General features: G+C 46.7%; 2 protein-coding genes across 5 annotated transcripts; both read left to right on the forward strand.

The window, feature by feature from the left end:
* Positions 1-1,374: 1,374 nt before the first annotated feature.
* On the forward strand, positions 1,375-10,733 carry SLC19A2 (solute carrier family 19 member 2). 2 transcript variants are annotated; one of them, XM_086621930.1, is made up of 6 exons: positions 1,375-1,575; positions 1,688-2,293; positions 5,356-5,587; positions 9,148-9,340; positions 10,241-10,382; positions 10,608-10,733. In XM_086621930.1, the coding sequence occupies exons 1-6, from the start codon at positions 1,384-1,386 to the stop codon at positions 10,731-10,733; spliced, it is 1,491 nt and encodes a 496-aa protein (XP_086478056.1). In that variant the 5' UTR covers positions 1,375-1,383. The 2 variants fall into 2 exon arrangements, with proteins under 2 accessions (XP_086478056.1, XP_009982112.2); XM_009983810.2 differs by having other exon boundaries at positions 1,384-1,575; positions 5,365-5,587.
* A 9,055-nt stretch (positions 10,734-19,788) lies between these two features.
* CCDC181 (coiled-coil domain containing 181) lies at positions 19,789-25,784 on the forward strand. Of its 3 annotated transcripts, none has more exons than XM_009987456.2 (5): positions 19,789-19,955; positions 20,484-21,458; positions 23,809-23,955; positions 24,611-24,765; positions 25,347-25,784. In XM_009987456.2, the coding sequence occupies exons 1-5, from the start codon at positions 19,818-19,820 to the stop codon at positions 25,507-25,509; spliced, it is 1,578 nt and encodes a 525-aa protein (XP_009985758.2). In that variant the 5' UTR covers positions 19,789-19,817; the 3' UTR covers positions 25,510-25,784. The 3 variants fall into 3 exon arrangements, with proteins under 3 accessions (XP_009985758.2, XP_086478250.1, XP_086478337.1); XM_086622124.1 differs by having other exon boundaries at positions 19,789-19,944; positions 20,515-21,458; XM_086622211.1 differs by having other exon boundaries at positions 19,789-19,944; positions 20,515-21,458; positions 24,614-24,765.
* The last annotated feature ends 1,457 nt before the right edge of the window (positions 25,785-27,241 follow it).

The following is a 27,241-nucleotide window of genomic DNA, read 5'->3' on the forward strand; positions in this document are numbered from 1 at the left end:
TCTGAGTGCTTTTATTTTGCTCCCTCGAGCACTGATCCCAGCTAGGAGGAAGGATATGCAACTGCACAGGGGGGAGGCCTGACCCCTGGCATGAACCTTCTATGGCATCAGCCAATTTGGAGAACAAACTGTAGTTATATAGCCCTGGCAGTGGTAGCAATGTGGTGGAGATCAAGGGAGCAGAGCACAGGGAAAGGCAAAGCAAGTAGCTAGAAAGTGTGGGATATATTGAGCAGCAGAACAGCAAATAGTTCAGAGGATTGGCAAAGCCTTAGGAATACTGATCCTGAGCAAAGCTTTAGAGAATTACTTTGAATGTAATAGTTTTATTTTCTTCTCTTGTCTAACATTTCTTCTGGCTGGACAACAAGGTGCAGCTTTTACTAAACCACAGAAGTGGTTCCAGCTCTTATCTTGCTGAAGGAAAGAAAAGTCACTGGGTTCAACAGCTGAATGCATTTGGGCCAGGAAAGAAAGAACGAGCACAGCAGAGGTAGGACGTCGAGAGGTGGGATGTGTGCAGGAGAGGTAAAGGATCTCTTTGTCGAGATGGTTTGAGGAAAGGCTTGTACCTGCCCCTCGAGGGAAGAAGGAGACGGAGAATTCTGGGAGGAAAGTGGCCTAAGTGGTGGGTGTCAGCAGTGACGGGAGCTCTGCCACGCTGCGTTGCGTTTTCCTCCTGCGCACACACAGAATCACAGAATCACAGCATGTCAGGGATTGGACGGGACCTCAAAGGATCATCTAGTCCAATCCCCCTGCCGGAGCAGGACCACCTAGATCAGATCACACAAGAACGCGTCCAGGTGGGTTTTGAACATCTCCAGAGAAGGAGACTCCACAGCCTCTCTGGGCAGCCTGTCCCAGTGTTCTGTTACCCTTACTGGGAAGAAGTTCTTAACATTCCTCCCGCGCACACGCCGGAGGAGCGCCAGCCCTGCCCCCGCGGTCAGCTTTGAACGCGCGTCATGACCCACGCTGTCCCTCCCTCCGAGGGGCCGCCCCCTGGCGCTGTTCAGGCACGGGAGGGCAGCGCTGCAACTCCAGGGCGGGCGCCGCTTTCCCGGGCCCCTTACGCTCCCCCGGCCGCGCCAGGGCCGCCCGCTGCCCGCGCAGCCCCCGCGGGGCGGGGCCGCCGGCTCCGCGCCCGCCCCGCCCTCCGCGCACACGTGCTCCTCTCCCGCTCCCCATTGGTCCGGCCTCGCCGGGAGGTGGTGGCCGTGCCCAATCAGGCGGCAGGGCGTAGTCCCGCCTCCCGCTCGCCGGCTGGAGGTGCCTCTTGGGCGGCGGCGGGAGGTGACCCCGGACGGGCCCGCGGCCACCCCCCGCCACCGGCCCCGGCCCCGGGAGTGCGCCCGGTGCGGTTCCCCGCCCCTGGCCGGCATGGCGGGGCCGCGGGGGGGCCGGCCGGCGCGGCGCTTCGCGCGGGCTGGCAGCGGCGGCGGCGGCGGGTGCTGCTGGGCGCTGCCCACGGGGCTGCTGTGTGCCTACGGCTTCTTCTGCAGCGTGCGGCCCTCGGAGCCCTTCCTCACCCGGTACCTGCTGGGGCCGCACAAAAACCTCTCCGAGACCCAGGTACTGCGGCCCGGGGCACCTCATACCCCCGCCTGGGTGTCTGTGTCTGTGTTCTCCTCGCAGCAGGTGCGTGCTGGGGGTTACCGCGCTCTTTTTTTTCCTCCCCTCTAAGGTGTTCAACGAGATTTACCCGGTGTGGACTTACTCCTACCTGGCACTGCTGTTCCCGGTGTTCCTGGCCACAGACTACCTACGGTACAAGCCTGTGGTCCTGCTGCAGGGCCTGAGCCTCATCGTCACCTGGTTCATGCTGCTGTACGCCCAGGGGCTGCGGGCCGTCCAGTTCCTCGAGTTCTTCTACGGGATTGGGACTGCCACCGACATTGCCTATTATTCCTACATCTACAGCATCGTCGATGTCAACCTGTACCAGAAGGTCACCAGCTACTGCCGGAGTGCCACCCTGGTGGGCTACACAGTGGGCTCAGTGTCTGGGCAGGTCCTTGTGTCAGTGGCAGGATGGTCCCTCTTCAGCTTGAACGTTATCTCCTTAACCAGCATATCCATTGCCTTTGGCACAGCGTGGTTCCTGCCGATGCCACGAAAGAGCCTTTTCTTTCACCACGTCTCAAGTCAGCAGCTCGGTTGGGAAATGAAGGTCATGGACTGTAAAAACGGATCGGCTGTCCGAGATCATCCCAATGTGCAGAGGGCACCTGGCTGGGAGGATGAGACAAAAGTTCCCTTAAAAGGGGAGGGTCATTCAGCAGAGAAACAGGTGAGTTGTGCCCTGGGTTTACGTAAGTAGAAGATGATGTGGTTGTCATGCATGTGTCCATATATGTACACAGCAGTAGAGATGTAATATCCAACAGCAAAAAGTATCCTTTTGCTTATTCCCCTTCCTTATTTATGGCACAAGAAAATTTATTTAATTTAATTTGGCTTCCTTTTGCTGGTTGAGCATGGTAGACTCTCAGTTTTTGGCAAGTTGTTCTTCAAGCAACATGTCCCACAAGGCTGTGATTAAAATTCTCTGGGCATCAAGTTGCCGTTCAAAGCAAGGGACATCTCTGGAGCACTGAAAGTCGTGTATATGCCCAGATTCCGTGTGTGCTTCTGGATGCAGAAAAGAGGCAATTCTTCCTGCACTCATATTTTGAAAACACTTGTTACTTCAACTGTTGCACAAGTTGTGCAGTAAGAAGCTGTGTAGTAATTGGGGTTTATCTTGTGATCCTGGAAGGAAACTGCAGTTGTCCTTGAGAGCACTTACAGGCTGACATTGGTTAGTTATAGATGGACAGAATATGGATAAATCGCAGGAAACACCTTTGCATAATAACAACTTGATGCGGCCTGGAAGAACACCAAGGTAGTGCCCCAACTTGTGGCTTTTGTGGGCTCCGTAACCTCTAACAAAGTCACTTGTGTGGAAACAAGCGGGCAGGAGCCCTTGTTTGGTGGCAGGAGACGTTGGGTCCCAGGAGGTGACGAGCTGGCAGCCTCCGGTTTGAGGCCCGGTGGGGCAGGTCCCTGCCAGGCTACTACGGGTAACACAGGGGTACAGAGAGCCTGCCATGGCAGGGGGATTCCAAGCCCTCGCTGACTGAGGTCAGCCTTGCTCCTCGGTCCGGAGGAGGTTGTTCTCTTTCTGGGAACAAGCCAGAAGGTAAGTGTGGCTGTTGGTTTAGTCAGCCAATGGGTATTTATTTCACTGAGCCAGTAAGCCCTGGTTAGCTGGGTCGGGGGAGGCAGCATCTGGGGCCGCTTTCAGCTTCCTTCAGCTACAGTTGGGAATTAAAGGTATTAACATTCCAGGGACCTAATCCTGCCCCATCCAGCACAGTCTTGTGTGAGCAAAAGTATTTTTAACTATGTTATACTTGCATGCTGAAGGGTATTTGAGACAAATTCTGTGCCAATAATGACTCAGGCATTAATATTACTTATCCATCCCTTTTGTGTATCTTACTCCCATCCTGTGAGAGCAAGGGTCGTTCCAAACTAACGGTGAATATTTTAAAAAAGGAGCAAGTACACTTGCATAGCTGTCCAGAGTTCAGTTATACCAGGTGCTGAAAGCTGAGAAGCATTGGCATGTGATGGTATTCCTCCTTACTAAGGTGACGGCAGCCATATTTCCCGAGCGTAATTGCACGGAAGCAGCATTGCTGGGTGGTGGGGAGGGCAGATGGGCCTTTCTGGCTTATCAGGCACGTGCCTGGGTTGAACATGCCAAGTCAAGTTTTCACAGCGTGTGTGACGGTTCCCTTCCCTGGTTTTCCTGCGCCCAAACTTGAGCTTCGTGTGAAACTTTCTGTGGGGGAGTTATGGTGCCCAAGTCGCGTTGCCGTGAGCGGACCTCTTCCCGAGTTGTTCTGCGGGGCTTCGGAGGAGTGGCGTCCACACGCGGGGCAAGCACTTTGCCGTTGGCAAAGCACCAGCAGGATGGTGCGGTGTTTAACAAAGATGCTTGGAAAACAGTGACGCTTTTGAGGGGTGGAAAAAAGGGAGTTCAGGACAGAGTTAGGCTATGGTGTTTGGGGGTTTTAGTAGAAATACTTTAAAAAGAGTTTTATTGCTTATGGAGAATAGCCTTTCCAAGGCACACTGTTTCCCCAGGGAAAGGGCGTACTGCCAAGAGCCCAAAGTTTCCGCTTCTGACTGGAAACCGCTCTGGAACTGGATGTGCGACGGCACAATGTGCAATAAATAGCTCAGTCCCGTGACAGCGCTGTACGTTCACCTGCAGGGAGCCCAAGGTCATGGGGGTGAGAGATGCTGGGTGGCCCTGGGGGCTCTGCCCATCCTGCTTTGACTGCCGTGAGAAGGGTCTCACCTGTCTACAAGAGCTCCGTACGCGTGTGCGTGCAGCAAACAGAATTAGCAGCTCTTTACTGCTACTCTGTAGTAAAGACATACTTGTGTCCTCTGCTGCTGTTGGCATACAGTGCTTAGGAACAGGACTGTCACAGCCTGTATGTAAAAAGTGATTTTTGTTTGTCATCATCCCCTATTGCCGGAATTGATCTATTTTCAGGTTCTTTTTTTTCAAACCATTTCATGGATCTGCCCCCTTTTGTGCTCTTTCTAGAAAGATTTGGAGGGGAAAGTTTCATTTTATACCTCATGCCTTTTGTCAGAACACTTGTGTATACAAGAGCTGCCATTTGCGATAGCAGTGTCTGGTGGAAGGAGCTTCCATTTCTCTTCAGATCCCCAGGCAACATCTCTCACCCTCTCAGAGCCTTGGTGAATGTTAACAGGGGTAGAAAGCGATGTAATGAGATTACTTGGAATATTTACAATCCCTGAGTGCTAGTACTAAAGAAAATCAACGTATTTATGGGGAAATACACTCATCTGGTGGCTTTCATGCTCTCTGCGCTACCAGATGGGGTTGAATTTGGATCAGGATTTAAAAGCGTCAGTAATACTTTTTACCTTTATGATTTGAATGACTGGCTTCTCATCCTGTCTTGTCAAAGTGAGTATCATGTCCCGTTCTCCTGTGTCTCTTCTCTCTGCAGTTGCTCACATAGTACTTCCAACATCTAGCAGTTACTACTCTCTGCTTGAGAGAGCCAGAGATCGGGGGATGCCTGGGACTGAACCCTTCCTCTGCAAATAAGAGACGCCCCTGGTTAGGGCAGAGACCAGTTGCTGGGGCTGTGGGATGGGGAAGCTTTTTATTCATTAGTCTGTAGAGGTTTGTGTCCAAGAGTGGTACTGTCACTCACTCACCAGTGATCAGACCACTTGAAAGGGGCAAATTTGCAGAGCAGGGTGAAGTGTTTGTAAACAAAGTCTGACTTTTCTCTCCCCTTCCTTCTCCAGTCTATGCAGGAGCAGAAGGTAGACATCGTAAAGGTGCTCAAAGATCTCTGGCGGGACTTCCTGCAGTGCTACTCCTCCCGGACCATGCTCTGCTGGTCGGTGTGGTGGGCACTGTCCACCTGTGGCTACTTCCAGGTCATCAACTATGCTCAGGGCTTGTGGGAGATGGTGCTGCCTTCTCACAGCACAGACATCTACAATGGTGCCGTGGAGGCGGCCTCGACACTGCTAGGTAAGCTGCTGGCGTAGCTGCCGCTCTGTGAGAAACTCCTTATGTCCCTCAAGGTCACCAGAGCACAGTTTGGAAGCGTCTTGCATTTTCCCACACATGCAGGAGAGGCAACCTTGGCATTGGGGGTGTCTTCAGTGATGTGCACAGATATGGTACTCAGTGTTGAGTTCGCTGCTGCGTGCAGCCCTGATTCTTGTAATCCAGTGTGTAGGTGTTTGAAGGAGCCTCCCAAGCCAGTCTTTGCTCTGAAATATTTGGCAGAAGACTCAAGGCATGTGGCTGACTCTGTGTTCTTGGCTGTCACTATGGCAGTGGGATTGTGCTTGTTTTGACAGCTCAAAGTCAAGTTAAGGGTCCTATGGGTTTGTTGCTTTTGTTTCTCTGGCAGGGTAGGGAACACATGAAGGTTTCCCATAGGCGTGCAGCATGCAGTGAGCTACATTTAGTCATGCCAGCACTGTTAAGCAGAAAAGCTATTAAGATGAAAGAAGTTGCTGGACTTGAAAGGGCCACGTAGGTCAGTCAACACAAACGTTTGTTTATTAAGTTGTTTAATACTGTTCCATTACCAGAACTAGGACAATATGCTTTTAATGTAGCTAACGCAGCCTTGTAGAGGCTTTCTAGGTGTTTCTGCAGTACGTTCCTTTTCTTTGATGGAGTCATTATTCCAGCATCTGCTGTGGGCATCACCTACTCGGGGGCGGAAGAAACCAAGATACACAAACAAGGAAGGCTTAGTACTTTCTTAGGCACACTCAGCCCCCTCTTGTAGTTCAATAGAAAGCCATGGCTGGTTTATAGTTCTAAAAGCTTGTCTACCACCCATTTTTAGTTGGGTGTGAAACTGTTGGCAACTTGATTCTGAAGGCTTTGACTATTAAACCGCCTTTGGTGTGCTAAACCTGTGCTTTAATAGCACGCAGTCATGTGCAGTTCCTCCACTCTAGCACAATGCTGTGGCTCTTATTTCTTGTTTGATTTGGCCTCCTCTATCATCCTGCCTTGGTCCCAGGAAGGAGAAGAATCAGTATCAAGGGAAAGAAGACCCATAGCATGGCGAAATGTAGGCAGATTTAAAAAAAAAAAAAGGAAAAAAAAAAACCACCAAAAAACAAACAAGGGAGGAATATTCTTCAAACCTGATTATGAACATCTTGGATATCAAGGTCCTTTATTTTTTGAAGGCCTGTGAACAATAGACCTCTTAGAAGAAAAGGTGGTTGGCACTAAACTCACACAAAACTGAAGATTTTGGTTTCCCATTTTTTCCTCTAATATCATTTTTGTAAATCACTGAATGATTTTGGGTGATGTTTTCTGAAAGCAAATTAGCCCCCATCCCTGAACAGAAAACCGTTCTGGTTGACACAGGTTCGTTGCTTGGAACAAGTGAAGTTCAGTGAAGCTTGAAGTGTATAAGACGGCTGGAAGGGACCTGTTAAGGATGAGCATCCAGTGACCTGACTTCCTATGCACTAGTGCAAATGCTCTAACTTCTTCTGATTTCCAGTTTGAATTTGTTAATGAGCAATTTGTTTATCTCTGACTTCATGCCAAGGCTATATTTTAGCACAGAATTGTCTCATTCTGGCCTGTCTATAGATACCTCTTCTTTGCCCTGGGCCAAATAAGCCAAACTTTCGTAGTTGTTACTTGGTAAAGTTAAGCTCTTTGTTCCCTTTGTCATCTTACTAGCTGTTCTTTGTACCAAACCTGGTTTGAGTTGCCTTCTTTTTGAAGACAGATGACCAGAGCTGCATTCAGCTTTATTCAGTGAGCCCTCAGAAGACCTGTTGAAGAACATTAACACTCTTCACTTTTCTCCCTTTACTGGAAACACCTTTCCTGGTGCATCCCAGATTTGATTTGCTATTTTCATGGTTCTTAGTCATTCTGTGCTCAGTTACAACTAATGTTTGGCAACCCTCATGTAAGATGCTGTTGGCATCCCTGCCTGTACTTGTGCTGCAGAAGGGTTTGAGTAGAGCATGGTGACTCATGTGGCTGTCAGCTTCCTGTCCCAGGCCAGATAAATAGTATTCCTTCTAGTGAGGTCAACTGACTGCTAAGCTGCATCCCTGCACCTTCTTGGCAATGTGGCAATCCTTTATCAGGTTGGGATGTGAAACCACTGAATCAGCTGTAGGTGTCTAATTGCAGGACACAGATTGTCATAATTAGGTGTCAGGCTGCTATAACCTTGAGACATAGTGGGAATACAACTTCATGAGTTGCTGTGAGATCCCCAAAGAGTGGTGTGTGTTTTTCCAAATTTCAGAATTGGTGAGACAGTAGAAAGAAGGCTCTAGGACTTAGCTTCTTTTTGCATCTCGAGGTTTTGCTGCTGGGGAGCCAGACTTTCAAAGAGCAAAATGTCAGTCGGGTAGTGTCACAGCAGGCACTGGAAAGAAGAGTTTGGTGGGGGAAATAAATTCCTTTCCCTTTGCATAGCTGCCTTCTTCACTAGTCTGCAAGATTGATGTGAGGTCTGATGGCATTGCAGGCTTGTACGCGCTGATGGTACATAAGGAGTCTTCGTGTGCTTGAAGCATTTCTATATTAGCAGGCCAGCTGAGGGCTACAAAGAGCTTAGATGCTGCACTGTAGGACTTCTGTACAGTGTTCAAATGCTGAATACAATCCTGTTTTTCAGATATCTCCAGTGAACCTCCCTTTGTCAGTATGCCATTTGTCTAGTTTGCTGTGTACAGCAGCATCATTATGCTGTTGGTTGCTGCTTGACGTGTTTGCAGAACAAGACCTACTTCAAGTGGGAATTTTCTTGTAATATGTATTTGAGCTTCTCAGTAGTTACAACTGTGATAGTGCATGAAGCGCACTTGTCTGCTTGCTGGCTTGCATGAAATATCACACACTTTCCATTTTGTGATCTGTCTTCTGTCTCCATCCCCCCTCTATAAGATCCAGCAGGGGTTACAAACCTGTTCTGGCTGTCAAGGGTTGTTCTTGTGCAATCAACAACACCACATGATTGTAGCTTGTGATTATGTTGCATTCAGGAAATGTGGATTTGGAGCCCCACTCTTACTCTTACACCTTCACATGAAGATGATGGTAAATGTAGGTTTTTCTGCCTCCTGGGAGAGACCTCCAGCAGCTGTGTATCAAAGCGGGTAGTGTCTTCCTCCCTCCTAATCCCCGAAAGCACCACAAAACAATTAGCTTGAATGCTTTTGAGAACCAGGGTTTGCATTTCTCTGTAGCCCAGTGTCGCAGAGGATTGAGGGGCAGTGGTCTGAGTCCTGGGGCTGTTGAGCTTCTGAAGCCAGGGAGGAGACTTCAGAGGCCGTCAGCATTGACCTGGTCTTTGGTTTGTTTGTTTTGGTTTTTTTCCTGTTAAAGTGAATCGAAGTTTACAGCAGGTTTCCAGGTGAGGGAGAGGTCAGGAAGAAGAGCTGCTAAGGTGTGCACATTAGCGTCCTCCGCTTCAATCACGTTTGGCTCTTAGGGGCTGTACAGCTTCTAATACGCAGTCTCCAAATTGCTCCAATTGTGATAACTGATAACTAACGGTTATGCTTTCCTTCCCCTCACAGGAGCTGTTGCAGTGTTTGTTGTGGGTCACATAAAAACATCCTGGGCGATGTGGGGTGAGGTGGCACTTGCCCTGTTCTCCTTTCTTATTGCTGCTGCTGTATATATCATGGACACTGTTCGTAACATCTGGGTGTGCTACGCATCGTACGTTGTCTTCAGGATTATCTACATGCTGCTAATCACAATAGCAACGTGAGTATCTCTTTAATGTAAATGGCTCTCGATGTTATGACTGGTGTGAAAGCTGGCCTGTTTTCCATGTAACTAGGGTCTCGCCTACCAGGAATTTGGAAGTCTGTTGCAAGGGTTTGTGTTGTGATTCAGGTCGGAAATGGAGGCACAGAGGTGTATTTGACTGGCAGGCTGCCCAGGCTCAAAAGTCCTATGACACTACAGTGACTATTTCTAAATACTAGATAGTGCTGCTCGCCAGGGGAATGTTTTTCATAAACACTGGAGGGAAGTGTTAACAGATAAGGAGAGGACAGTGCTTTGCCTGTGTCGAAGCGTCAACTTTCCCTAACCTGTAAGGAGGAAAACTTCTTTGATGGTATTTGTCACTTTGGGGAGGAAAACACAGCTCTTTTTGAACCACACATATGGTACCACTGTAATACAGCTCAAGCACAATATGAGGGGAGACGCTGAAACTGGTAACTGCAAAAGGAGTTCTGGTCAGGAGGATGCGGGAGATTGTGGACCACACTGTAGTAGGCTGACACTTTGAGATTGCCAGCATCTCTCTGGGATCAGAGTGTGCTGTATCTTCTCTGCCTGACAAGGCCCTTCAGCTGCATTGGACAGGAGCACGGCTTCAGTAAGACTGAAACCAACAGAGCTCCAAAGGTTTGGGGTTTTTATTAGCCTTTTAGATGTCTCTGTGGATCTCATCTAGCCACTATGCTAGTCTATCATGATCCTATTTAGAGAAGTACACTGTCAGTGGGAGGTAATTTAGCTGTGGAAAGTACTGAACCAGTCTATGTACACTCTTCGGGTTGCATAGTCTTCTTGGCCAGGGATGTTCCTCCTATTCTTGCATTTCCCTGCTTTTTCTCTGTCGTTATGTTTCTGGACATCCTTTCTTTCCAGGTTCCAGATTGCTACAAATCTCAGCGTGGAGCGGTATGCACTGGTGTTTGGGGTCAATACTTTCATCGCCTTGGCACTTCAGACTCTGCTCACTTTGATTGTTGTGGATGCCAGCGGGCTTGGGTTGGACATCTTCACTCAGGTATGACGGGCTCTCCTAGCTTTACTGGTGGGAGGGAGGAAGGTAAACCAGGCTGTAAAGCTTCTCAGCCACCTGTTTCTGAGTCAAAGGTTTGTTGACAGAGAAATAATCACTGATTCCTGATATTCTAGAAGAGGAAGGGAGCTCATGTATTAACCTTCTTACAAATTTGGTAGCTGCCTGGTTTAACCGCTTTTTTTTTTTTTTCTTTCCCCTTCTCTGCAGTTCATGATTTATGCCTCTTACTTTGCGGCCATCTCCCTGGTGTTCTTGGGCAGTGGCATATACAGTATTATAAGAGCTTACAGAAGACGACAGCAGCTGCAAAGCAGATCGCCTGAAAGCCAGTAGTGCACCAAGTGAAGACTCTTGGTGGCTGCATATGAAGATATAGGTCTGTTTTTTTTTTTAATCTCTGCCTGTTCTTCCCAAGGCAGTCACATTAATGGTACTGGATCCATATTTATACTATATTAGTAGCACATTTTAGAAGGTGAATGTATTAGCTCTTACGTAAGTAAGAACAAATATCTTCTTTCTAAAATGCCTTTTGTTCTTCTGTTGCATATATGGGATGTGCAGCAAAGAACACTAAGTTTTCTTAAAGGATGAAACCCTTGGGAGGTTTTAGTCTAAGGCCGTGCATCCGGAGGCTGCCGTTGAAAAGGCAGCTTCGTGATTGCCTAGCCGACTGCTGCTCTCTGTGATTGAGGTGCTGCTGCGGGGCAGAAGCGAGGGCACACTAATAGGCCTCTCCGTGGAGAGCCCCAAGCCTGGGCATAGGAGGTGGCCTTAGGTAGTGCTCTGCAGCGTGGCTCTCCTGTGCCTGCCCCGTGATGCTGGATGCTCCGTTTCAAGGACTAGTACACTGATGTTCCTGCATGTGTGCACGTGCTTCCTTGGGTTGCTTGGGCTGTTTCTGCTGCTCCTGTCTGTCACCTCTGCTGCCAGAGTTCTGCCGTAGCTGATCATGGTGTTTTCCCAAAAACTTACCTGTGTCCTGGGGTAACTTGTGACACTGGTGGATTAGCTATGAGGAGTGCTACTTGTGCCATGAAGGCCTGTGCCCAAGGGACTGTAAAGCCAGAGGGGAAGCTTAGAGGGAGTTCAAGTAGACAAAATGCTGATCAAAATGACCCTCCGAGGGTCAACGGAGGTCCTCACATTTGTCCTTTAGTACTGCAGATTCCTGTGGTTACAGGAGCCGCTGCCTCGCAGCGCTGGAGGCTGGGCATTTCAGTGGGATGGTGGGTGTTAGTATAGCACTGAGAAGGAAGGCGACTTGCAGGATTTTTAAGCTGTTTTTTGTGACCTTGGAGAATTGTGACTCTGGTGACTAGACGCCTTCAGCTGTGGTAGTTAGCAGGATGACTGCCTGAGGCTTTGAAAAATGCTAACTTCTGGTCTGTCAGTTTTTTCCCCTTATTTTAAAACACCGTTATGCTTCTGGTGGGTCTCTGTCCACTAGTTCTACCTCTTCTTTCCACCTAAGCAGAACAATGAATGTTCGGAGTGGGTGGTTCTTTTATTTTGTTTTGTCCAGTCTGAGCAATTTGGAACTTGCCCCATAACCTGGTTTTTAAAAACCATTTATTTTTTCCAAATTGCTTCGGCACTGGGAGAGAGTGGGCCGGATTTGTCCTCGCCTTGGGCACCTGGGTACTCAGGCACCATGACCAGTACAGCAACAGATGTCTGTAGTATACTGTGGAAGTGGTGAGTTTAAGTGTACAGGAGAAGTGGCAGGGAGAAGATGCAATGCAGGGTGCTCGCCTCCATGCCTTCTCTCTGTGTGCTGCTTAGAGCTTCTTCCAGCCAGCACCTGAAGGAGCAGCTTTGGTTCATTGCTTGCTTTTTAGTGCCATGGAGACTTCACAGCATCAGGGTTGAGAAGGCTTCTCTCCCCTGGCGGGAACAGGTACAGCCTTTCTCATCACCTCTGTGAGCCTCAGCCTTTACCACGCAAGAGGAATGACTGCTGTTTGGGGTGTGCTGCTGGGGCCTGGGGAGCCCTTCCAGGCTGGCTGCTCGTCAGAACCCACTCCCCAAAGCTTCTCCATGTTTGCACCTCCTAAAACATCCCCCTAAAGGTAGAGGCTCAGCTGTACTGGCATTTGCACGTGTAAACTGAACTGCCTTATCCTGAAATGGAAACTTGAAGCCACCCATGTATATATTCCTCTCTCTACTTTTGTTTTTAAAAGAATAAAACCTGAAGCCATGAGATGCTAGCTGATGAGCTGTCCTGGGGAAGGGATAGTAAGGGCACATCCTGCGTATCCTGTGCTTTGGGTTCCCAGGTCTGCTGGCGGTTGCAGCAAGGCGTGAGGAGCGGGCGTACAGCACTCGTCTCAAGTGACTGAAAGAAGCAGCTCGATTTTAATCACGTTTTTTGTACAGAAAACAAACCTTTGATGGGGAGCAATCCAGTTATTTAAAATCAAGTCAAAAACTAACTAATGAATTACAGCAATAACAATGATTTTTCTACCAAAGTAATGAAACGGTGGCAACTGCAATAGAGGTGTGCTACGCTGCGTATGTCTCCAGGCCTATTGATGGATGGAGGCCACACCTGGATGTTGTTCAGGTTCCTATGCTGTGCTGTTGCTGGGGTGACGAGGTGACTGTAGAGCCTGGCTGGAGCTGTATGCAGAGTTACTGACGCCTGTGAAATTCTGTAAACACGTTGACGTGGTTGGTTTCTAATTGAATAGCTATTTTTGTTAAATAAAAACCACTCTGAGATATCCTGTGCAGCCAGTGTTTGTTTTGTGTCTTGGTACCTCGTTGATCCACAGCACTGCTGCTGCAGTCGACTAATGCAGGTTGCTCTGAGCATCTTTGTTAGAAAGAAGGGAGGGGGAAAAAAATACAGCACAAACCATGCAAAAACCACCCAAGTCTTCAAGATGATAGTTGTTGACAGTTTTGTGGGGGTTTGCAGAACTCTGTGCAAGTGTCTTGGGTCTTGCACTGAAGAACTGTAACTGCTGAGCAGTTCAGAAATACCACTTTATAGTTCCAGTGCAGATGAGTCCAGTGGGGGAAAAAAAATACTTGCTGGTGCAGGGTAACCCTGGTTGGGAAGCGTCAGTCTCACAGCGTGACTGTAGGGGAAAGCAGGTGCAGGTTTGCTGTACTGTTTACATCAACATAACTACAAAATTGAGGCATTAAGGGAGAAATACTGTAAACTCCCCATCCTGGCACACCCAGACTTGGCTGCCTTGGAAGGTTCTCCCTGTCTTGTGCTTCTAGAAGAGATGGCTTGTACCTGATAGTACAGGCTGGGCTCGAGGGGGAAGTGCTCTCTGAATATCCGCTGCCGCTTTGCTGCAGTTCGGTGTGGTAGTAGCCCAACAAGCCCTCTGCACAACACCAAAACCAAGAGAAAATGGATGAGGGGAAAGGGAAGTCTAGGAAAAACTGGTATTCTTACAAGCATTGCCTTGAGAGCTTCATTGCTAAAGGCAGGAGTGACAGGACTGTCAGCATGTCAGGCTTGCTCTGAATTTCATTTATCCTCTCTGGGTGAGTGCAGGAGCCAGCTGTGTGGGGATGAGCTGCTGGACAATGCAGGGGTTCAAAATCCCTACTTGCATAGGGCAGGGAGGTAACTAGTAGCTCACACAGGTACAGCGTAACCCTTTAAGGCGGATTCACGCGAGTCACATCTCTGGTGCTGGTGGAAGGTGCCGTGACAAGAACCCTGAGGCTGCTCCTGCCTGCGAGCGAAGCAGGTCAGCGCGAACCGCAGCGATCCTCCTCGCTCCTCCCATCGCATCCTGCCGCGCTGCGTGCAGCTGAGAGCGCTGGAAAAAGGACGCACGGCGACTGTCAAGGAGCTGAATCCCTGTGTTTGTGAAGCGGCACACGGTGCGGTTTGACGGAGCTGGGATAAATACTACGCATGGCTGGGGTGTCTCCCTGAGATGCTGCGGCTCTTCCTTTGTTCCAGTTGATGCTGGGGGCTGCCGGAGGTGAGTGTTACCACCGAATCTGTGTACCCTTGGATACCACAAGGGGCTTGCTATGATGCTGGCAAGATGTGGCACAGTTCTTGGGCTTTAAGATCACTGCTGGGGGGAGAGGCCAGGTGCTGGACTTGTTCTGCCAAAAGGTGAGGAATAGTAAGAGCTGCCGGAGACTGCTGTTGCAGGAGCAGCACCCACTGCTGTCCCCCTGCCCCACCGAGGCATGGGGCGGGTTGCTCTCAACCACGCTGTGGCTGCATGCATGTGAAACAGCCGGCTGCTCCAGCAGTGCCCTCCGGGAAAGGGAAGGGCTCTGCGTGGAAGTGATGTGGTCTTCTCTGTCGGTGTGATTGCAGCCAAGTACTGCGAAAGAAAGAGGGACTTTGGTTATGGTAGGGGCAGGAGACTGAGGGTCCTGGACGGTGTTCCCAGAAGCTCTTGATGGTGTTAACTGTTTCCTACACAACATACAAAGGGTGTTAAGATACTTGTTTAACGTTGCTCTGGAGGTGTTACACAGCCTTTCCCCGTCAAACATACTCACTCTGCGTAAATCAACGTTCCCAAACATAGTGTCTGGTGCGTTAGTGACACAGAATGGAGCAACCAACATGTCGGGGCCTGTCCTTGGAGCCGTGTACTGCTTGGCTGGTGTTTCCGTGACGTTTTGTCACAACCATGTTCTGTAGCACACTCACAGACAGGAACATCTGAAAACCTGAATTTGTATGACGTATGGGTTAACGAATGCATGTGTTAATTTAGATTGACCGTAAGATATCATTACATGATCACAGCTCGATCTTCCAGCAAGAGGGTCTAATCCTTGTCTTACAATTACACGGATTTGTAATTGATCGAGTAAAGCATCTCTTGTGAATGAAAGGGGTGGCACTGACTTGTAAGATGAAGGATAGTCTTCAGATAAAAGCAAAGCATAAAGCTTTGATACTGTGCCCAGTTCTCTTTGTTTTAGTCTGCTACGACGTTGTCAAAGCCACCTGTCTGTGCAATTTGGAAAATCAGAAGTTCAGCGTGTTGTCTTCAAGTGCAGGATAACTGCATGACCGTGGGTGAGGGCAGTGGCTGAAGTTTTTCCAGGTACAGCAGGAACCGTTGCCAAGCAGGTACCTGAGTGTTATCTCAGGTAAATATCAGGAAGCCCTTCCAACCTGCCAAACCCAATGTCAAACCCCGTTTCTCTTTCTGACTGTGTGGTGTGGGATTAGCAGAAACCTCGAGGTCGTAGAGTCCAACCTCCTCCTGTGATGTGTGGCCTGTGGTGACAGCTGCCTTCAGAGACCTCCTGAACCCCACCTTGAAGGGGTTTAGCTTTCTGCCCCGCGTTACTTTGAGTGAAAGGGTAGCTACCAGCATTACTCAGAGTCATCGACTTATTATTTATTCATGACTGTTTTCTGTCCATATTTTCTTTCATTAACATTAACCCTTTAGTGCAGGGGATGCGCTGCCCTCAGAGGTGTGTGGCCTTCTGGTGCATTTGTAGACTGTCATCCTTCCCTTAGCTGGGACAGAATATTCAAAACCCACAGCTGTGTGGGACACGGTGTGACGGGTGCTGTGTCAGAGCTGCCAGTGAGGACAACTCCCTCCCTTCACCTGGGGGCCCACAGGCCAGCAGGAGGCTTGAGGAGGGTGATCCCCCAAAACATGGTGCCAGGAAGCACCACATAATGCTGCATGAGCCTGGGTCACCCTGGTGGCTGCTCCCTCCACCTTTCCAGCATCACCCAAGGTGAGTTAATGGCTTCCATTGTACTTCATGGCATAAAGACCAGGGATGAAATCCCAAACCCTGAGGAAGGACCAGTCTTGGCCCGGCTCTGCTTCCTCCTGCCCTGCATGGCTGGGGGACCAGCCTGAGCTTCAGCGCAGGGGGCTGCCGGCAGCATGGAGTGCTTCCCCTTGCCATTTGGGGCCTTTTTACAGAAGTGGATTTATTCAAAGTGGGTTTTGATGGCTTTTTTCCTCCTCAGTGGAGGAAAGTGGTGCTTCCACTTTTCAAGTTCTGGGAGTGGTGTGTGATTAATGCAGAGGAGCACCTCTTTGGAGATGCGGTGCCATCTTTATTAACGAAAGCTCAAATTTTGAGGCAGCTTAGCTCTCGGTCTGATCCAATTGCTCATCACCAGCTCGAGCATGAATAATACAACACAAAACCTGCCGACGCTCAGGCTGCTCCCAAACAACTGCATAATTTAACAGCATCAAAAGGCTTTCGGCTGGGCAGGGAAAGCACCTGCCGCGCTGCTGCCCCTCTCCTGGGCGCTCGCGGCTGTGCCTGCCCCCCCGCAGTGTTCTGCTTCGCTTTAATTTCCCAGCGTTAAATTACATTTTGTAATTTAAATTACAAAAAATATGGAGAAAATGAGGAGAAAAAAAAAAGCGCCTTCTCCAAAGGGACCTTCACACCTGAAAATTGGGGACAAAGCCGGGGGGGGGGGGGAAGCCCCTGCGCGGAGGCCGGTCTCCATGGCAACGGGGCGGTGCTGCCTGGCGAGCGCGCCCGTGCCCGCGCCCGCTGCCGCCCCGGCGCCGGCGGCAGCAGAAGGTGCGGGCGGGGAGGAGCGTGGCCCTCGGGGGCCACCGTCGGCGGTGACCGCCGCGGCAGCGAGGTGAGCGCGGCGGGGGGGGCGGCCCCCGCTGCTGCCATGACAACGCCGCCGGGCGCACCGGGCGGCACGTCGTTCCCCGGGGTGCGGCGGGACCCGGCGGGGCGGCGGTGAGCGGGGCGTCCGAGGCAGGCGGGGCTGGCTCCCGCGGGGCGCCGGCAGTGCCGGGAGGCGAATGGCGGCCGCACGGCCGGCCCTTATTCCTGCGGCCCGGCGAGAGGCCGCTCCGCTGCTCGGGGGTTGGCGGCGGTGGCGGTCAGGCACCGTCTGCGGGGCCGCTCCCGGGCGGGGCCGCTCGCCGGTTCTCCTGAGCTGCGCTGGTCGAACTGGGCGGTGCGGCGCGGAGGGTCTGGGCGCTCCGCGCCGGAGCAGCGTTGGGTTCGCGTTTGTCAAAGTGTGTGTTTTGGTACGAAGGGGCCAAATAACACAAGCCCGCCGCGGCGTCCCGCCTGTCGCTGTAACTGTGCCTCGGTGGAACCCCGCCGAGGCGGCACTAAGCTTCGCGCAACAGTTCGGGCACAGCATACGCTGCTTGGCCCCCCCGCCCTCCACTGGCATAGAAGCAGGTGAAAATGAAGACTTGAGATTTTCTGAATATTTCTGGTCCCCATTAACGCTGAAGCACTTTAATTTTTACTTCATAAGTCCCTAAATAGAATAGGAGCTCATTCAGGATTTCCTGAAACAAGGTCGTTAAATAAAAATCATCTCTTCAGCCACGACTACTTCATGTGACGACAGAAGAGGATGATTTTTACGCTGCTCCCCTTTATTATACGTATCCTAAACAAATTTAACAGTTTTCAGTGTTTGTGTTGAGTGTCGCAGACTGACGTGACCGTGTTTTGTTAAAGGTGCAATCCAGCTTTGCAGCTTTTGCGTCCGCTTACCGTAAAGATGCAGACGTTGGAGAGAAACAGTTCTCCTGTGCTGAACATGTACTAGGGCAAAGTAACCTCCACTAACAACCCAGATACATCTCACCACCTATACCAAGGATATCTGTGAAGGAAGGGGCATTTCCAAACAAAAGGATTACGTGTCCTATGAAAAGAGGTGCAGGAAAAACATGATGGAAATGAACATGGTGTGGAAAGCCAAGGCAACAGTTTGAACAAGTTTGAAAATTTAAACTCAGAGAAATCTAAAGTGATTCTTACAGCAAGTGGTGGCTAAAATGAAGTGTATTAGGAGAAAAAAAATGCCAGATTTTCTTGAACAAAACACGGATCAAACAAAAAGACAAGCTTTTACAAAGTTTTTATACAAATACATTTGCAACAAAAGTGCCCAGCTTTATTACCATTCTTTCCTCTTAAACAAATCTTGACCGAATTTTGAGGTCTAAAAGAGCAGCACCATTGTCTGGCATGAAACGCAGAATTTTAAGAAGTGGAACTGGTATTCTTGTGAGTAAATAACTGAAAACTCTGAGGTGCTCATCAGAATTTAAAACAAAAACTTGAAGGAATATAAGCAGCATCTTCTGGATGGAAAGGGTTTTGCAAAATGCATGACAAAATGCTTAGACAGGTTGGGAAGCCCAGGTGCAACCCTTCTTGTCTGGAAGGGCAGGAAGAGCTGGCTTGCTGTTCCAGGGCCGTCCAGGGTCAGAGATAACTCTCACATCCCGTATTGTGTTGCCATATGGATTTTTTAGTATGTTTTAAATGACACAGATTTGTCCTACTAGAGAGACACTTAGAAGTGGCACTTTCCAGCCTACAGAGGAGGGTACAAAGAGAATCGGAACTTTTGAATAATCAACATTCTCCTTTTATGTTGCTTTTGCAAACAGTAATAAACAAATTAGGGAAGAAATGATGAGTGGCTAAAGATGTAAAAAGAGCAGACCCTTTTGTGTCTTTAGATGGAGACAGATGCCTTCAGTTGAGTGAGCTGAGCAGAGAGTTGGCAGGCAGTCAGTCGGGAGCCCCAAGCACTGGCATTTAAGCAGTCCTTCAGGAGCTGTTGGCACCTGTGTACTATGATGTCCAAAGATTGTTTAAAAGATTCGATCCTTATAGTGGCTCATCTTCAATTTTGTCATGAGTATGACTATGTCCAGCCTGATTAACCGGATGCTGAGAATTTCCCATTGTTGACCTCCTCAGAAATTCAAACCAGAACTGAATCCTTGTCCCAGCAGTCTTGATTGGTGTCTGTGTGACTGTCATTACCCCTACTACTGGTGGAGGTGATACGGTTTGAAAGCTAGCTGCTCGTAAACGTTCAGTCACTCCAGCAGAAGGTTCCTTTCAAGAGTACAATGAATGTCCTCTCATTTTAATATGTCATCATGGGAAGCTTTTTGATAATTTGATCTACTGCCAGCCATGTCATGGATCTTCTAGGACTTGTGCATCCCGCATCTTTGCAATGTAATTTTAAACAAGTTAAGATTTCTTTAAAGGAAAGTGGGCCAGGCAGATATAAAACAATGATGTAAAACACACCTGGGAGCAGTGAAAGCTGGTAGTACTTCCAGTAAACATAAACCAGCGATCTCTTTGTTAAAGGATGGGACTCACAAGAGATCATGAGCTCACTGCAAGACGTGGAGTAAGTCACCTCGGTTTGCTTTGATACATTTCTTCTCCAGTAGTCAGAGCTGGAAATGCCAAAACCATTCGTGTTTATAAACCATTAGTGGTCCTCAGTTCTGAGATGCTGCGGCACTGTCTAACGTGGCTGCATTGATAGTGCTCACAAGCTTGATGTGGGTGACATAAGAGATATCAATGTTCTACGTTGTATGTCACTAGAGTTTTAAAACATTTTTTTTCCTCTCCTTTTTGTAGTATTACTCTTAACACATCACCAAAATGAGTGAAAGGGAAGACCAAGGAGATCCAGCAGATATGGATGATGAAACAGAAAGTGGAGAATATGAGGATGACTTTGAAAAAGACCTTGAGTGGCTAACTGATGAAGAAGAAAAAGAAAACCTTGGTGAAAGAGAGGTATTTGTTAAACTAAATGCTAGTTGTCCTATTTAGAAGACAGATTTGAGTAGTATTTGGAATCATAAGCACAAAGTTCAGTATGGTTTGAAATGTGTATGTATATTCACTGAATTTTGATAAGGAAGGTTATTTGGAATTATAGTGAAAAATAATTCAGTGAAATGGTTAGTTTGGTTATAATTGCCTTAAAACAGAGAATTCAGTGTTCATTAGAAATAGTATGTCTGTTTCAAGGTACTTCTGGGTTCCTTCAAGTGTTTGTGCAACACACATTGTTATGTTTTTATGCTGTCCCTGATTGCTTTACTGTGCAAGCCATGGTTAGTTAAACTTCATGCAGATGTGGAAACTGCGAGAGAGTCGTTAGTTGTTCGTGCCAAAAAAAGCTATTAGTTATGACATGCACTATTTGACAGCCTGTTTTAGAATTAAGGTAGCACTGCTCTCCTCTCTCACTCTTTCTTTTCTCTTTTCTGATACTGTTATTTGTTGGGAGAATAGATGAGTTTATTTTAATTTTTCCAGAATCCTGAAAAAAATGAAGAGGATATTGAAGCGCAGATTGTTAAAGTTGCTGACAAATTTGAGGAAGACAGTGACAAAATGGAGGAAAATTCAGATCAGCTTTCAGAGCCAGATGGAGATGTGAAAGTGAGACCCTCTGATGAAAGTTTGGAAACCAGGTCTGATATTAAACAGGCAGACCATGTATCTGATACCGATAGTGAAAGCTCTATCCAGGAACCCAAGCTGGAAAACCAGCAGGAACTAGACGAGGAAGAGGATGAAGAAATAAAGCGTTACATTTTGGAAAAGATTGAAGAAGCCAACAAACTGCTGGAGAATCAGGCTCCTGTGGATCAGAACAGAGAACGCAAATTAAAATTTAAGGATAAGTTGGTGGATCTTGAAGTTCCTCCTCTAGAAGATGCTGAAGTTTGTAAAACTGACCTTGCAAGAGGAGATGATGTTTCAAATAGGCTATCTCGGTTGCATATTTCTAATGAAATGGGACAGGAAAGCACATCGCTTTCACCACGTGCTGGCGAGGATGAGGAAAAGAAGGATGGTAAAATCCTAGTAGAAAAAGATGGAAAGTTTGAACTCTTAAGTTTACGTGATATTGAAAGCCAGGGCTTTTTGCCTCCAATAAGTGTTTCTTTTACTGATATTGAAACTCAACATACATCTCCAAAACCTTCACACTATGATTCTTTTGGTGCTGTCTCTCGAATGAAGGAGGTACCTTCAGTAAGACCAGGAGCACATTCTTTTTCTCCTGGTGGAGAAGAGTGTGTGTATTTCCCTAAGCCTCCATCTAACCCTAAGCGTCGTCCAAATTCTGCTATCAATGCTGCAAGAGGTCTGGGAAAACGTAAGACTCCGCAGAGGACACAGTCTGCAAATGTGCCCGTGAGAAGCTCCACTTACTGTCTTTCTCCCAGACAAAAAGAATTGCGGAAGCAGCTAGAACAAAGGAAGGAAAAACTGAGGAAAGAGGTAAAGATACAGGGGCAACAAGTAGATCATGGCGACCGTCTCATTCATCTGCTGAACAGTGACCACATGTTCAAGGCATTTACTCCATTTTTCCATGATAAAAGAGGCAGCAATTGAGATAATAATTCTCTGGAGTTTGTGGAGAATCTCTCAAAACTCCTTTCCTTAAAAAACCCACAGAGTGGCATAGGATCATACCTTGCTTACAGGAGAAATTAAGTATTTATTTAACGTTCCCTTCATAAACAGGCTGCCTTCTGCTGCATTGTGCTTACTGCTTTTGCTGCGCGACTCCTTCTACCCAGGTTCCACTGTTCACTGGAACGTAGCGCGTGGTATCGCGTCTCTACAGGTTACGCTGCAATGCAGGGAGTTAACATTAACCCCAGAAATGCAGGCGCACGTTTGGGTGCTCGTGAAGTATGTAATAGGCAATTATCATCTGAGCGACTGTTCAGTCAGAAAATAAGATTAAGGACAGGAGAACGACCGTGAGAACTATGAGTAAAGGGGGTGGTGTTTAACATGGTGGAAGATACAGCTGACTTCAGCAGTGACGTGCCTTGTTGCTTGCAGGTGAAGTCACGTTGCCCAATAAGATAACTGGATACTTTTTTCCTGTAAAGGTTTCGCATGGGTGAGCGCTGTAGCAAGTTTTCTCAAAACTTGTTGTAAAGTAGTTTTTTTTCTCCTTTCTCTGTTAATCAATACTACTTTTCCTTCTTATTTGGTTTTACCTGGGCACTACGCAGAGGGCAAAAAGAAGAAAATACTCTCAGTACTGAGGTCATTCTTCTTGTATCTATAAAGGGCAGTAATTTAAAAGAAAAAAAAAATTCTATTTTAGAAAATGAAATCCGTATCTTATGTATTGCTGGAAAAAAAAAACCCTTTTAATTCTTTCTCAGCTCCTTATTCAGGAAAAAAAAATATTTACTAGTCAGCCTCTGACAGCTGTTAACGGGAACTTCAGAAATCTTTTCTAAAGATTTTAAAAACTTAGATGTTTTTCTTCGCATTGCATTGTGACGATGCAGTTACAAAAAGGTAACTTACTGTGCCTGTTGCTCTACAAAAAGATCACAAAGCATCTACCATTTTTCTATGCTGTGATGTTTTAAGTAAGCTGGCTAAGCAGCTTCAGAGGTTGCTTTCTATCTGTGGAAATAAATCTAGCCTGCTTTATTTGAAAAGTTTGTTGAGGCTTAGCTCAGTAACAAGGGGTGTGAAATGTGAAGAGTTACTGATGTCTGTTCTTTGTTTGCACAAGACTAGATCTCTTGACACCATACTCTGCATATTTAAAGTAAAAATGGTAGTGCGGTGGAGGTAAGGAAGGTTATTCTCCTGACAGTGTGTGCTAAATCTCTTCCTCTATTGGCTGACTTATGAAAAGGTAAGAATGTATTACCTTATTTCTTCATTCTTGAACGGAGTTCTTCTGTTCTGTGATGGACTTCACAAGCATGAAACATTTTGTGACGTTACTGGAATCCATCTGCTTCATTTTGGTGGGGTTTCTTTCATTTCAGTAAATTGCAAATTGTAGATTTGGAGGATAGTCTGAAAATTGTGTGTAGGTGGAAGGAACATCATCTGTTCACAAGAAAAATAGATTTCTCCGAGTGTTGAAATGAGCGGGGATTGTAGCTTTCGTGTCAGAGCATCAAAACCCAGTAAAATGTCCTCATCAGCTTTCTGAAGCATTGTTCGAAAACTTCTCCTCCTCGTAGATACTTGTTAGCTAAAATGTGATTAATAATTAAAAAAACCCTTTTTCTCAATTTCGTAAAAATAAGTACATTTTGTAAACTTGAAAAAAAGTGTTAAGCTATTAATACTCCTTAAGTAAATACATTACAACTTCATGTCCAGAGAAAAATCCTTATTTTTAAGGTAATGCTTGAAGTCTATAGGTAGTTAAACATCCTTTAGGGTTTAGTGGTCCATCAAGCCTGAGAGCTGCATTCATTTTTAAAATGCATCAGTTGAAACTGATTTTTAAGCCAATCGGAGCTAGCGGGCAGGCTTAATTTTAAAAGTCTTCACCTGTTGCTATTGAAGTGTCTGTGGGTTGAGTTTTATCATGGAAATGGAGGTCATCACAAAAAGGGTTAGACGGAAAGTATCTGAATGTAACATGAACCACAGAAGTGCTCAAACTCATTTCTTCCTAAAAGTAGTATCAACTATGATGCAGTATTTGAGTATTCCTGTGTCATCACTATTTTTATGTTTCTCTCCTGTAATTCAAATGGCTTATTTATTGTCTGTTGTGACAACGAAGGCCTCTGGAGATTAAGGTGATTGTCTCAAAAACTAAGTTTATTCACTCTTAATTCCATTCAAGGAAGAAGAAAGGAAAAGGGAACAAGAAGAACAGAAGAGAAGAGAGAACGAGATGGTTTTTAAAGCTTGGTTACAGAAGAAGAAAGAACAAGTGCAAGAAGAAAAGCGGATTCGTCGTGCCAAGGAGCTAGAAGACTTGAACAGCAAAGTAAGATCTCCCTAACATAGGACTGGGATCTATAGTGCTCTGGATAGATAAGAAACCCAAATGCCAAGCCTGTGTTCTTAGCTAAGCAGGTGAAAATTTACAGTGATAGGAAATGTTTTGCTACACTGTTTTCAGTGAAGAGCTGGATTGACTTGCATATTTAGGATTGCTCTGCTTGGCAGGGTGCTTGTGTTGTAGAAGCTGCAAGTATGAACGTAATAGCTATAAAATCACAGGAGATACAGCAATGCTCCTTTTTACCAATCAGGAGAATTACTTGACTGAACGCTGCCCTGAACAAGCAGCCACAAGACCCTTTGAAGTGTATTCCTTACCATCAGACCCTGTTGGCAGGCAGTTAATGCAGTGACTTGACCAAAACCCGAAGATTCAGATGCTCTGTTCTGAAGTTCCTCTGTCTTGCAGTGATAGGCTTGAAAAGCTAAATTCAGTATTTTTTAAAACAGACTGCTTTGAATGCTTGCTCATTATATATTCCATGCCACATCAGCATAGGCTCTAGTTTGCTCATAAAATATGTTTTGTGGATAAGAGATGTCAGCAGAGTTCAAAAAATTATTATGATGTGATTAATATAAAGCTCATTTAATGATAAGCCTCCTGTATATATGTCTTTTTTTTTTTTTTTAAATAGGAGAGGAACAGGAATCCAGAAGAAGCCTTCAAGTTATGGCTTAAAAAAAAGCACCAAGAACACATGAAAGAAAAACAGGTAGAAATTTTGAGACGCCAAGCTGAGGGAATTGCCCTTTTCCCAAGAACAGAGGAATGCAACAGAGCCTTTAAAGAGTGAGTAGAGTCGTACCTAGGGAATCATATTTGAAAATTCTGTAGTCTGTCAGCTGAAGGCTGTAGTCATTTTATGGTACATCTTTACTGCTGAAGTCCTTTTTGGGTTTTTTTTGGGAGGCTTTCACCTTAGAAAAAAAACCATCAATGCCCTGATGTTGTTTGTTCACTGTTGCAAATTACTTGTCAGAACCTGAGCTGAAATAGGGAATTGCTTCTGCTGAAAAAGGGAGATCCTTCTCCTCTACTCCTTTTGCCTGTTCTGGAACAGGCTTAGGTTGATTCATTTCATTAAACATGAAGAAAGTTAATCCAATAAAATTATTTTTTTTTTCCCCTTGAGTCCATCAGCTGAATCTGCTCAACAAAAGAAGGGAGGTATAAGTGGGCACAGAAGCAAAACTGAGATGGAAAAGTAGTACCTCCTGTGTTTGGGAGTGGCAGGCTTTTAGATTGGGTCAGTCGTGACACCTAAGTTTATCCTACAGGATGAGGTGACTCTAGATAAATGGGGGCAAGTCTTTGAATGGATGACATAAAAGTGTCAGTTGCAACCCCTAGTCCTCTTTCTCTTTCCACAGATGGCTAAAAAGAAAGAGAGAAGAAAAACGAGCAGAAGAACTAGCTGCCAAAGAGAGAGCAAGGCAGCTTAGGTTGGAAGCCAGAAGAGCAAAACAAAAGCAGAACATCCACTGCATTAGTTCAGAGTCTAAATCCTTTCGCTTCACAGACCATTACAGTTGAAAGTTTGATGTATCCACAGAGTTCTTGGTGGCAACCCTCTTACTTTTTATGGCTTGAGCTTTTGCTTTTTACAGGTACTGCCTTTTTGTGGTGTTTTTAAAGCTTTCGAGCAAGTTTAACAATTCCCTTCACTGACAATGATTTTACTATCTATTTATTTGTGATTTTGTTGAAAAGCCTGCTTTTATGTATAACTCAGGGATCTTCTTGGTTTGACCAAATCTAAATGAGTGCGAGATCTACATGCAAGGGTGGCAAATAAACTTTCCTGTCTTTAAAAGGCACTTTATATAATCAACTCCACCATGAATTCCTGGATGCAGGCTAGTATGTAAAACATTGATTTTTTGCTGGATTAATATTGCTGTTTGCTGCTGCTTGTGATGAAGACTGTATGTGTTATGTTGTTGGGAAATGCTGTTTCTTGTACCACTTTCTATTCATCTGTTGACCAGCTGTTAATTCTTGCTGGACCGGAGGATTATTTTATTTTAGTTCAGGGAAAGTGGTTACTGGAAGGCTAATGTGTATATGAATGTGCAACAGTTTTTGAATCTTATTTCTGTGAGTCTTATTCAGTAGTTTTCTATTCCATTAAATTAAAAGGTTGTGTGAATTTAGCATGTTTGCTAAATTAATTATAATAAACTACATCACCTTACCCCATTAAATTGTGAACTCTTGTCAGAGAACATGCTGAGGTAACTCATCAAATCATAAAGTTAGTGAAAGATGAGGAACATTCTGTCCAGCTGTGTATCTACAGATTTCATGATCTGGCATTGTTCTGACGTTTTTCCACATTGCCAAGTCACAGAAGGAAAAGGCAGGAACTGAGAGAATGAAGAACCGCCCACTGTAGGAGAAGATCAGGTCCGAGACCATCTTAAGAACCTGAAGGTGGACAAATCCATGGGACCAGATGAGGTGCATCCGCGGCTCCTGAGGGAACTGGCTGATGAAGTTGCTAAGCCGCTATCCATCATATTTCAGAAGTCGTGGCAATCTGGTGAAGTTCCCACTGACTGGAAAAGGGGAAACATCGCCCCGATCTTTAAAAAGGGGAAAAAAGAAGACCCAGGGAACTACAGGCCAGTCAGTCTCACCTCTGTGCCCAGCAAGATCATGGAGCAGATCCTCCTGGCGACTATGCTAAGGCACATAGAAAACAAGGAGGTGATTGGTGACAGCCAACATGGCTTCAGTAAGGGCAAATCCTGCCTGACTAATTTGGTGGCCTTCTATGATGAGGCTACAGCATTGATGGATAGGGGAAGAGCAACTGACATTTTCTACCTGGACTTATCCAAAGCATTTGATACTGTCCTGCACAACATCCTTGTTTCTAAACTGGAAAGACATGGTTTTGATGGATGGACAACTTGGTGCATAAGGAATTTGCTGGATGGTCACACTCAAAGTGTTGTGGTCAACGGTTCAATGTCCACGTGGAGGCCTGTGACGAGTGGTGTTCCTCAGGGGTCAGTACTGGGACCAGTGCTATTTAACATCTTTGCTGGAGACATGGACAGACATCAGCAAGTTTGCAGATGACACCAAGTTGTGTGGTGTTGTGGACACGCTGGAAGGAAGGGATGCCATCCAGAGGGACCTTGACAGGCTGGAGAGATGGGCCTGTGAGAACCTCATGAAGTTCAACAAGGCCAAGTGCAAGGTCCTGCACGTGGGTCAGGGCAATCCCAAGCACAAGTATAGGCTGGGCAGAGAATGG

The sequence above is a fragment of the Tauraco erythrolophus genome, chromosome 1 (assembly GCF_009769465.1).
Source record: "Tauraco erythrolophus isolate bTauEry1 chromosome 1, bTauEry1.pri, whole genome shotgun sequence".
In the NCBI taxonomy this organism is placed as follows: domain Eukaryota; kingdom Metazoa; phylum Chordata; class Aves; order Musophagiformes; family Musophagidae; genus Tauraco; species Tauraco erythrolophus.

What these genes read in the sequence shown, in the direction of transcription:
- SLC19A2 (XM_086621930.1), top strand. Translation starts at nt 1,384, where the DNA reads ATGGCGGGGCCGCGGGGGGGCCGGCCGGCGCGGCGCTTCGCGCGGGCT. An exon ending in GTCATTCAGCAGAGAAACAG is followed by an intron (nt 2,294 to 5,355) that starts GTGAGTTGTGCC and finishes TTCCTTCTCCAG; the next exon opens with TCTATGCAGGAGCAGAAGGT. An exon ending in GGTTGGACATCTTCACTCAG is followed by an intron (nt 10,383 to 10,607) that starts GTATGACGGGCT and finishes CCTTCTCTGCAG; the next exon opens with TTCATGATTTATGCCTCTTA.
- CCDC181 (XM_009987456.2), top strand. Translation starts at nt 19,818, where the DNA reads ATGAGTGAAAGGGAAGACCAAGGAGATCCAGCAGATATGGATGATGAA. An exon ending in AAAACCTTGGTGAAAGAGAG is followed by an intron (nt 19,956 to 20,483) that starts GTATTTGTTAAA and finishes TAATTTTTCCAG; the next exon opens with AATCCTGAAAAAAATGAAGA. An exon ending in TGCAACAGAGCCTTTAAAGA is followed by an intron (nt 24,766 to 25,346) that starts GTGAGTAGAGTC and finishes CTCTTTCCACAG; the next exon opens with ATGGCTAAAAAGAAAGAGAG.